Below are 11,271 nucleotides of genomic sequence, written 5' to 3'. Positions count from 1 at the left end.
AGTTCACAGAAATGACTTTGGGAGGACAAACAGATCAACATCCAAGAGAAGTAACTGGATTTCAGCACAACTTCAGTAAACTCTGTGGCCTGAGACCTGTACACTGTGGTCTGAAACGTGTATAATGCCTGAAGTAATAAATTAAAGGCACAAGTTAAAAGACAATTTATAATAGGGGTTCCCGCCCACACCCGTTTGTGTCTTTGGGATTACTGCTGAGCGATTACTATTCCATCCCTTGAAATATTCAGCAAGAACGGCTTAAAGAAATGTACACGCATAGATCCACTGTATGTCCCTGGATCCTGTTACCCGGGCTGGATACGCAGGACACCACATATGATAGGGAAGACTGAGCATTGTGCACTGAGCAGCCAGCGCCTAAGCTTCGGAAAATAAAGCCCGACCAGGGTGATGGTGTTCGCCAGTGTCCCCACAGCCAGCTGACCCCACTCCAGGTGTGACTCGGCACATCAGCATCTCCTGCCTGGCTTCAGCTTCCATGCCATCGGCACCCCTGCCTCACAGACCTCCCCACCAGTTGTTCACCAGGCTTCCTGCCCCCCGTTCTCCCCGGCGCCGCTGGGTCGGCAGCAGCGGGCACCGCGGGGCCCGGGCTGCCTGCCCTCAGCCCCGCGGGGCCGCGACGCCGCTCCTTGTTCCCGCGGCGGAGGCGAGGCCGCCCTGTACGGGGCGGCAGCGAGGGCTCGGCAGCGAGGGCTCGGCAGCGAGGGCTCGGCAGCGAGGGCTCGGCAGTGGCGGTACGGCGCTCCCGGTGCCGCCCCCTCAGCCGGCGGCGCAGGGAGAACCACGGCCCACAGGGCTCGGCCGCGCAGGGGCAGCGCCCGTGCTCAGTGCGAGGCCTCAGGAAAGGCAATTCCCAGCCCATCCCACACCCACAGCTGCCCCAACCCCGAGGCCACCGCCGGGACTGGCGCCTCGGCCCCACACAGCTACTGCCTTCACCCACGGGCAGGGCACTGGGCACGGGACATGGCTCTGTCAGTGTGCAAAGCACACACGTACTTAGAGAACCATTTTCTCTCATTAATACACATTGCATATTTAACTGTTGCCTTTAGCATGGCAGACACTTCCAAACTTAGCTCTCCAGGAGAGCACCTCTGAACTCTGTGTTGTATTTCAGTTCACATTTTTACAAGCATCGGGCTCTTCAGTCAGTCCATCTTTCCTGTGGTCTCTCGTTCCCCCCTCAGACCGAGAGATCGGAGACCACAGCAGCAGCACGGCTCCCGGGCTCCACAGCACCGGAGAAAGGCCTGCTCCTCGTGGGGGGCTTGGGCTCCCTCTCTGCAAGGGGAGCAACAATCAATCCCCTTCTGCTACAGACAGGCAGAACAAAAGCCCCTGCACTAACAAAACGGCAGATTTTGCCTTCCTCTGTTATCAAAACAGGAAAGGAGTAGCACAAGTGGTTCCTGTGCAGGTCCACCACTCTCTAGGCTTTACTGCGTCTTTCAGGTATCACTTTTCATAGCTCAGCCCTGGGTGAGGCAGCTACAACACTCCAAATGCACGTCTTACTTGGGAAACCATCCTCATGGGATGCACAGAGATGTGGAACAAGAGCATTGGGTACAGAAATACTGTGAGGCTTTACTGCCTGATGTTGTACAGTCTCTTAACCTTTAGTTCAAAGAACTTACGTACCTCAAGTGATGTGCTGAACACATTCACACTTTGCCAAAAAGGCAGACTTTGCTGAAGGAAAAAGCTTAATAAGCAATTATTAAGCTGCTCTCCCAGAAATAACTTCAACTGCCACAATATTTTTTTAAACAAAAGAACCCCTGAATTCTGACACAAAAAAGAACCCAAAAAAACCAAAACCCTTCATCCAGTCAGGCACCTAGGTATGAATGTCTTGGAATTCAAGACAAAAATTAAAAAGGGTGCTAGTTCCAACAATAATTTCTCAAGTATTCCCTGTCCTTCCCATCCCTCTACAGCACTGTACCTCCTTGCCATAAAGAGAAGGCAGTTACAGTAGCCACATAATTATACAATAATTTCAGGAGCATACACACTAAAAATTCAGTATGAGAATGGATACTTCCTTTCATACCACCTATTTGTTTCCCAGTCCATTAGCAAGCCATGTTTAAAAAAACCGAAACAACAAAAACCAAACAAAAAACCAACAAACCAAACAAATCAAATCACTAAACCCCAAAAACCAAAAATACTGACAACCTCCTCCCACTACCCCCAACTTAAAAACCCCAGGGCTGTTACTTCCAAATTATTTTAATGCCAAGGAAACTATTCATGTAGTTATTGGTTGTCCTGAACAGCTTTTTTCAACCCTTGCAGAAAAGAACTATAGAAAATGAGTGCCAAGCCACCATTCTGCTCCCACAAATGATACAGTTCCCTCCTTCCTCCGCTGCCAATGTCAATTCTTACTTTTTAGCCAATCACTCCTTCCAAAACCTCATGTAGCAACTGCTAAGCATCACTTAACCGCTATGCAGGAGACTGTGCTCTAGGAGATGCTCCTTGAGATAAGCAAGGAATCCTGTTTAACTTTTGTAATGTATTGATGTAACATTTATTTCAAAATAATTATGATTTGATACACCCTCTCCCCCTAGGTTCTCAATTCTTATCAGATCTTGACACAGTATATTTATTTTAGCTGCTTATTTTGCAAAAAACACCAATGTGACTTAGATACTGAAATTTATGTAATATTCATTCAATTTATGTATCATTGTGATGTATCAGTACCTTACCAGACTTCTCTCAAATCAAGGCATTTAACTGAATCTATTTGTGAACAAAAAACACTGAACATTTTTGGAGTAACAGACAAAAATAAGTTGTTATTTACAAGTAATATATATAATAAAACTACTACCATTATATGCCTTTTATACACTGTAACTGCAGTCAATTTTTGCATTATTTAAAAAAAATTTCCTTAAACAGAAATTGTTCAGAATTATGTTTGTCCATACAAGTGTATGTTAGGAGAAATACAATAGCTTTTCACATTTTTAAAAATCATCAGTGTAATTTACATTTTCCCCCCAATATCAAGTGAATATTTTAAAATGGTGCAAACTGAAACACAAAGACAAGTAGCTATGAGCATTGAAATACAATCAATTTGGAACATAAAAGTGTTTTAAACTACCAATCTGTGAGAAAAATCCCTAATATTTGGCATGATCATCTCACCACCCACCCCCAAAATGTCAAAGCTAACTGACTTACTTTTAAAGTAACCATGATTATTGCATATTAGATCTTTGGAGAAGCAGAGCTTTAACCAAAAATATTTTTAATGTAGTTGAAGTATAGACATACTTAGCTCAGGGAAGAAAGAAAAGTAGAACACGTAATAAGTAATGTTATCAAATCAATCCAGTTAATTTGTTCTGTCCTTGCTTTGAGTAATCGCCCATACCTCAGATAATCCAGTTGAGTCAATAGGTACACTTCAGCAAGTACAAGAGCAACAATCCAGTTTTATGTGACCAAGTTTTTGTTCTGCAGAAGTCCTTTAAGAATCTTGGTCCTCAACATGTATCATTTAAGTGCTGACAGGTAAATTAACACATACTCCAAACTGGTAACAGGGAAAACATTTAACTTTTTTTAAACCAGGATATACAAAAGACAATTTGCATAGTTACAATTCAAGCACAAAGTCACTGTAAATAAGTACAAAAGCATTTATAAATTTACTAAATTTGCTGCTGTTTGTGCCAGCCAAATTAGATAGGTATGAATGTAAACTCAAAGGGATTGAGGAGAACAGTCAGTGTTTTTGCTTAAAAAATACATAGAGAATGCTTTTTAAAGGTTTTAAAAAATATTTTCTGCAGCAGGAACAAACAGTTCAAACCCCAAAGAAAGCCATCCAAAATGCCCAAATTCTTCCTATACAGCAGAGAAAGTTTGTTCATAGGTTTCAAACCTACATACAAGACGAGGCACTATTTACGCTATTTTGGAATGTGTCCATAACCCTAACATTTCAGTTCAACCCAAGACTTCCAAACCACTCTTGGCTTCTAAGTCCCTAGGAAAACCCATCTTCAGAGGGTGGTGCGTAAGAAAATCCCACAAATGCATCATCTGCCTCTAGGACACTGGCATTAACAATGTTGTAGTCAGAAGAAACACAAACTGAGTATGGAACCATTTCTTCTGTGAACACTGCATCAAAATTCCCAATATCGTCTGGTCCAACCTAGAAAACAGAAAGATCTGTCAGTCATCAAATTAATACAGTGTTTTAAACTTGTGCTTGTCCTAGAGATTCCAAATTTAACTCTCAAGGCTATCTATTTTCTTGTTATATTCTATTTAAGCAAAGAAATTTAAGGAGGCACATCACTCCATCTCTGAAAATAGGTATTAAAAGGCTGGGTTTTTTTAATTGAGGTTGGAGTTTTGACCAAATCCTACATTCTTAATGATCCAGTAAACCTAAAAAATATGAAAAAAGTCTCTCTTAGGGAGATTAGCTCAGGTGGTTAGAGCATGGTGCTAGGAGCACCAAGTTTATGGATCCAGTCCCCATATGGGGCATTCGCTTAAAAGCTGGTCTTGATGATCCTTGTGGGTCCCTTTCAACTCAGAATATTCCGTGATGTGTGATCTGAGATGCAAACTCTAACACCATCGCCACTCCCCAGGCACCTACCACATTAGGATTAAATGGTGGCGGAATCTTCTTCTGAAGAAGATCAGTCCAGCTGAGAGATTCGAAGAACGGGTGCTTTTGGATTTCAAGCTGTAGCAAACAATAAAGATTTTAGATATTTCATAACTCCATCCTGTGCATCGTAGTAAACATTACTGCATACTACATGTACACAGAGAAGTTCTTATGTGCATGTCCTTATCAGTTTGTTTATTCACAATTTACTTTGCAATAAAAGTTGTAGTCAGTAAAAACAACAATTAAAATTTGTGAGACTGCCTCTAAAAATGGTTTTCCTTCTAAAATCATGCTTTCTGCTTTTAAGCCCTAAAATCAACAGACCGGAAGTCTACCCCAGAGCAAGAATGTCTTCTGTTAATATCTGTTCCTGCCTTAAAGTTTTGTTAGTTTTTGTAAAGCATATCACTGTCTGAGAAGCAGCTTCTTCAACAGCTCTGCAATATACTTACTATTCAAGAAGCAGCAAACAGCTATGCTAAATCTTTGCATCTTGCTCAGTTACAAGGTCCACAGACTAACATAAGGACTGCAAAGCAAAGACTACAAAGATCCCACCCCTACTGGATGGAGTACATCCGCTAGATCATTCCTCATCGCACAGTTCTGAAGACACCTGTAACCTTCTCACATCAACTTTTTGTGAACATAAGTTTTGTTGCTACACTGGAAAAATGTCTGCCATAATTTTAAGGCTAAAAAAAAGCTGCCTGTTTGCATGGAACTAGTGTTCCTCTTTACCTGAAGACTGGTTTCCAAATCATTAGTATTACCACATGACAGCCTTTTCTTTTGATTATTTCCCAGTTTCACTATGAATGGTGAAACCTACTTCTGTGCACCTTAGTGACTGCTACACCAGCAAGTGTTTTTCCTTTGCTGGCAGGTACAACAGCAACCAAGCTCAAAATACCCCACACAACAATCATTGCTTTCTTATCCCCAGGAACTTCCAGGGATAGACCCCACTGATGTCTTCACTGAAGAAATAAAAAAGAGGAAAATGGAGACAGATGCAGGAATGCAGTTCTATCTCCAACTATGAATCCTGTGCTGTGCACATTAAGTTGGTGAGTCCCTGGTGAAATAGGACTTGATAAATTAGGACATCACTTACAAAGTCCTCCTTTGCTCCAAGTCTGCTTTGCCTATCTTTCTCCAAAAGTTCTTCCAGGATAGACCAGGCTGTAAGACTGATTCCTGGGCGCAAAACCAGGGGCTTATGAAGAATATTATCGTACATCTCAGCAACATCACGGCAGTAAAAAGGAGGCTAAAAAATAAAAGTTCTACATGAATTTGAAGCCACATGCAATGTTGTTTCATATGTTATGTATGATCAGTAAATGATTCTGTAAGACATGCAAGACTGCTAGCAGTGAAGCAGAAAACTCCTTTTTATGCACTGCTAATTTCTAATTCAGTCATCACCACTGCCAGAACTTTACACTTGATAACTTCCCACCACCCGCCTCCTCTACTCCTATTAGTGTTCTCACACTAATAAGTAGCCATAGATGCCATCCAGCTTCAAAGCTCCCACTGAACTTGCCTGAAAAGAACCTGATAATGGGAAAACAAATCCATCTCCCTATTTAAGGTCCTACAGGAAGAGACAGAACTCAAGAAAACCAGAAGAACAGATTCTTACTGGAGTAATTACATATGACTAGAAGAAGCATAACAAGATTTTTTTGTTCTAGTGCTGTCAAAAGCTAGGAGAAAACCTGGGATACCTAAGTTAAAAAAAAAAAAAGTATTTTTCATTTGATTTATTGCAATATTTGACAAAATTTTACTTATAAGCCGTTTTAGTTTTTTTTCTGTATTATCACTGTTGATTCAGGACTCTCACAGTCCCTCAAAATGATGACTACTGATTTTGCTGATTTCTCAGATTTTGCTTTTCCATGAACTGTCAGATACCAGGAGGCAATGCAAAATCCAAAAGAGAAAAACAAGTGCTATGTAAGTACAAGACAATCTGTTAATCTGCTTAAATGGAGTATTCCAATATTATAAAAAAGTTAACATCTTTAACAACACTCACAGTTTACTTCAAATAAAAGGGAAGAGGGGAGGAAAACAAACTTTACATATCAGGTACATACCAGCCCATAAAGCATTTCATAAAGAACTGCACCAAGGCACCACCAGTCTACTGTGTTGTCATAGGGCTGCTTTTTAATGACTTCTGGTGCAAGATACTGAAATGAACAAAAAAAAAGTTCTTTAGAGAATGAGGCTAGCTAGCATGGATAAAACCTAGGGTTTAGTCACTTCACAGGAAACACTTTCAAGAAAAGTTGCTTTGTAAGAATCAAATGTTTCAGCTAAACACTACACCTCACCCATCTTTCACTACATTCAAAGGTCTTTCCTGTAATTTAAAGTATGTTTATCAAATTACCAAAGTTTCTAATCTTCTGTGGTGAATCCCTCATATGTGTTCAAGCCTTCCACATTCTATGTTTTCCAGTGCAGTTTTCCCAGTAAAAAGACAACAGAGTTCAATAACTCAGTCAGCAAGTTCAAAGTTTTGTGCATATGCAATGGTTTGACTGAGGCACAGGTATTAATTCCCTATAAACTTACTAAGAATCAATGGCAGGATATGGTAGAATAGATCCACACTGAAAAATCTGTAGCAGCTGTTACATAAGCTAAGTGTCCTGTGTCTACCCAGCAGTTAGGAGAAAACAGTATTTCAAAAAGGCTGGAAAAACAGAGGAAGGAAGAGATGAGTTATGGCCATGTGGTTAGCAAGCAGTAGACACTGCATATTAGGAAGAAGAACAATGAATAGATGTGTAGGGAGCTTGTCTTTGGGTTGGTTTCATCTTGTTTAAAGAATGCAAACCTCCCAGGAGTACAAAAGACAGTATCTGACCTTCCAGTTACACAAAAATTAATAGCGCTCAACAGTCATTAATTAATGATAAAAAGCTCATGAAAGCTGTCAACATACTTCTGGGGTCCCACAGAAAGTTGCAGTGGTATCAGAAGTTGCAATCCCTTCTTTACAAAGTCCAAAGTCTGTCAAGACAACATGACCCTGTTTAAGAAAGAGTGATAAGTTAAAAAGAGACCATGCTCAACATGTGAATACACAGAAGTGTCAATTTTGTGAGAGAACACAGAAAACAGAAATAATCTTGCATACTTACTAGTGAATCTAGGAGAATGTTTTCTGGTTTTAAATCCCTATTAAAAAAGAAAAGGTAGTAAATCAAAACAGCAGTCACAAGTGCTTCAGAGGCAAGGGGTTTTATTATTCTTCAGCTGAAAGCTTCAAGTTTTGATGAAAGTGTTATGTTCAGGTTTCCTGTAAGATGATTTCTTTATTCGGTTTTTTTATTCGGTAATTTGCCCTATTTTGATTTTCTGCAGGACACGTATACCTTTCAGAAACTTACCTGTAGACTATATTTATGGAGTGTAAGTAGCCCAGTGCACTGGCTATTTCAGCAGCATAAAATCTGGCTCTGTGCTCAGGAAAGGAACGTTCTCTTTGTAAGTGAAAGAACAGCTGTAAATATGCAAATAGGAAATAAAAACGTTACACAGACAAAACAAGTCAGGTTAATAACATGTAATTTTACAGTGAAGAGTAACTTATTTTGCTGTCCACTTTTTTTTTTTTTTTTTAAAAGCACCATGAAATAGAATTGTTTTTTCTGCATGACATAGTCATTTGTTTGTTTGTTTTTGGTTTTTTTTGTTTTTGTTGTTTTTGTTTGTTTGTTTGTTTTTTGGTTTTTGTTTTTGTTTTAAACCACCATGAAATAGAATTGTTTTTTCTGCATGACATAGTCATTACTTTACTCTCTTCCCTGCTTCTTTTTTGTGTCTCAGATGGATAGGTAACTCAAACACGTTCCCTTAAAACCAGGACTAGTCAAAAGCAGCTAGAGTAAATCACTAAGCTGGGAATGGAAGCTGGTAAAACTAAATCATGCAAGATTGCCACCAAGGAGAATATATAACCTGGTGTCAAATAAGTCATCTTTCATGTCTGAAAATGTGTGTATTCAAAGATTTGCATAATTATTTATAGAATTGTATTCTGAAATAACCTAGATGTAGATCACTGTGTGAGATGTATATTCCAAGATGATCCACCAGTTGTCTCTACTACAGGGAATTGTCTGACTGCAAATAATTTGTGCAGATACAGAAGTCTAGACAAAGATTAAATCACAAACATACAGATTCAACTATAGTACACACTCACTTGTAAAGATTTTAAGAAAAATGAAATTTTCTGGTTTCTGCCTACAAAATTCAGGAAAAACAAAAAGCCACCCCAGCTTTCCAAGCTTTCCATTCAAATTTGAAAGCTGCTTTGAACTGTATTTTAGTTTGCCTGAAACAATGCAAAACTAAGTTCTGACCACAGTTCAGAGCAAACCAGGATTTTGAAAATACAGTCTAAGTAAGGTACATTAGACAAGAGAAATGCCCATCTTGTTCTAACTCTGACACAATATAATAAATTCAGCTGTCAGTTTCCTTTCTTTCCCTTTTGAAATATCAGCATCTCAGTTAATGCACATGCAAGAGGAAGCCAGTGTTCCATGGTGAAAAATGTAAACATAAGATTAATTTGTAATTAAAGAAATTTTATATAACTCTAAAATACAGTATTTGTATCTGACAAGCATGAATAAATTTCGACTGAAGTTGTCAATAAGAACAGGAACAAGGTCCAAACAGACACAGAGGTCTATAGCAACAGCAGATAATAACACAATTTTCAAAAATGGGAGAATGTGGATCACAGCCCATTGTAAAGGATCACTTCACTCCTCCCACCTAGAATTAGCCGAATAGACAGACTACAATGCAAACAAAACCACCACATACCTCTCCTCCATTAACAAAATCCAGGACAAAGTAAAGCTTTTCTGTTGTTTGGAATGAGTAATGTAGTCCAACCAAAAATGGATGTTTCACATTTTTCAAAAGCACATTACGTTCAGCCATAATATGTTTTTGCTGCAAGAAGTAAAAGATCAATAAGTAAACAGGAATGATTTTGTAATTAAGGAAAAAACAAGGGAGGTGGGTGGAAAAAAGACTATTTCTCTTAACCTCTTTCCTATTGAGAACAATTTTTTTCTGCAACACTTTGACAGCATAGTATTTCCCATCCAGTTTTCGTTTTGCAAGAAGAACCTGTGCAATTCAAAAGAAAAGGAAGAAATCTGATTATTGCAGTTCACATACTATGGATAATATTTTATCGTTTTGGCCTAACTGGAAGGGGTTCATGCTATTTTTTTCACAATACAGTTTCTTTGTTTTTCATACAGTCAGTCAACAATGTAACTGCCAAGAGAGTGAGCTTACAGTTCAGTAAAAACTTATCCAACAGTGGTATCATGAAAGACTGAATTATAACATTTGTTTTCCATGACCTGCTAAATCTCTATCAAGATTAATTTCAGCTTTTTTTGAGGATAAATTGTAAAGATAATTGAATGAAAAATAACAACACGAAGAAGGATTCTCCTTGGCATCTTTGTAAAATATCAATACTTAAGTCTCACAAAACAAGAGGAAAAGCACGATTTGTACTGCAGCTGCTGCACAAGCATAGGGGTACCTCCCTTCCTCCCTAGGGGAAACAGAGGATCCCAACTGCATGGAACGAGAAAGGGAAAATCTCCCTTTTGTTAGTCCCAACAAGTGGCTGAGGCAGCCAACAGCAGCAGCAGGGAAAAAAACGGCAGGGCCACAAATCAGCAGCAATGAGGATCCAACAGAACAGTTTATGGGCCACCCCAGTGCAACACCACTTCTGGAACCTCTGGCCAAGTCTCCAGTCACTGTGTGCGAGAAACCAGCGAGCACCCTTGCACCACCATAAGACACAGGAATAAAAGCTCACCTTGCCAAAGCTGCCTTTCCCAATAACTTTCAGGAAATCAAAGTCTGTTGGTTTAGCACTGAAAGATATTTATGAAAGAGACAGGTCATCTGGGCAGAAATTACAAGCCTTATAGCTGTACACCAGTGTACTGTAGCACCCTCCTTTTCTTTGTTCCACCCAGCACTGCTTCTGCAGACCTGTCCTCAGACACAACTCCTCTTCATTTTGCAATTCCATTTTCCTCTAGGGAAAGTGTTCAAGTTGCATCCTCTGAGTTTATTTTATTTACTAAGTTTAACCTTATGATGTAAAGGAGAAGCAAGACCATTGTTTCATTCTCCATGGTCGATTTTTTGGTAATTTGTAAGTCTCCATTTCCCCATGACGTCTACTGGAGCTCATTTCCAGCAGTCCAAATGGATTCTAAAGCTTACATAAGGAAAGGAAGGACCAAATTTGTTATCTATTCCCTCTTATTTGTTCCATTCTTCCCTCCATCCAATCCTCCCTTGTTTTAAATTTCAGTAAGAGGAAGGAGGTCCTAACACCTGCCTCTTCTTGGTGTTTGCATGAATTCACTCTCAGTTTTTCCATCTCCCACATCACCACTCCTTTCAGTTTTTCCCAGGATTCCCTTACTCTTTCCTGAATACAATTCTGTCAGCAAAACAATTATCCGTATTTTCAAACTGCAAAACAA

At 39.7% G+C, this 11,271-nt stretch overlaps 1 protein-coding gene across 5 annotated transcripts in view; it reads right to left on the bottom strand.

Annotated features, from left to right (window-relative positions):
* Window positions 1-3,294: 3,294 nt before the first annotated feature.
* The window catches only part of LOC121340094 (serine/threonine-protein kinase Sgk3), a 55,419-nt gene continuing 47,442 nt past the window's right edge, over window positions 3,295-11,271 (bottom strand). For all 5 annotated transcript variants that reach the window (XM_041412517.1, XM_041412515.1, XM_041412516.1 and 2 more), the window contains 10 exons: window positions 10,590-10,647; window positions 9,791-9,874; window positions 9,563-9,694; window positions 8,113-8,225; window positions 7,864-7,900; window positions 7,665-7,751; window positions 6,808-6,903; window positions 5,814-5,969; window positions 4,679-4,768; window positions 3,295-4,222 (listed from right to left, as the gene is read on the bottom strand). In XM_041412517.1, coding sequence (XP_041268451.1) covers window positions 4,052-4,222; window positions 4,679-4,768; window positions 5,814-5,969; window positions 6,808-6,903; window positions 7,665-7,751; window positions 7,864-7,900; window positions 8,113-8,225; window positions 9,563-9,694; window positions 9,791-9,874; window positions 10,590-10,647 — 1,024 coding nt within the window. In that variant the 3' untranslated portion in view covers window positions 3,295-4,051. The remainder of the gene's footprint in view (window positions 4,223-4,678; window positions 4,769-5,813; window positions 5,970-6,807; window positions 6,904-7,664; window positions 7,752-7,863; window positions 7,901-8,112; window positions 8,226-9,562; window positions 9,695-9,790; window positions 9,875-10,589; window positions 10,648-11,271) is intronic.

This window comes from Onychostruthus taczanowskii, unplaced genomic scaffold (genome assembly GCF_017590055.1).
Source record: "Onychostruthus taczanowskii isolate IOZ18803 unplaced genomic scaffold, ASM1759005v1 scaffold4, whole genome shotgun sequence".
Classification (NCBI taxonomy): domain Eukaryota; kingdom Metazoa; phylum Chordata; class Aves; order Passeriformes; family Passeridae; genus Onychostruthus; species Onychostruthus taczanowskii.
The sequence above is the reverse complement of the archived record's forward strand: the minus strand, read 5'-3'. Positions and strand labels throughout refer to the sequence as shown.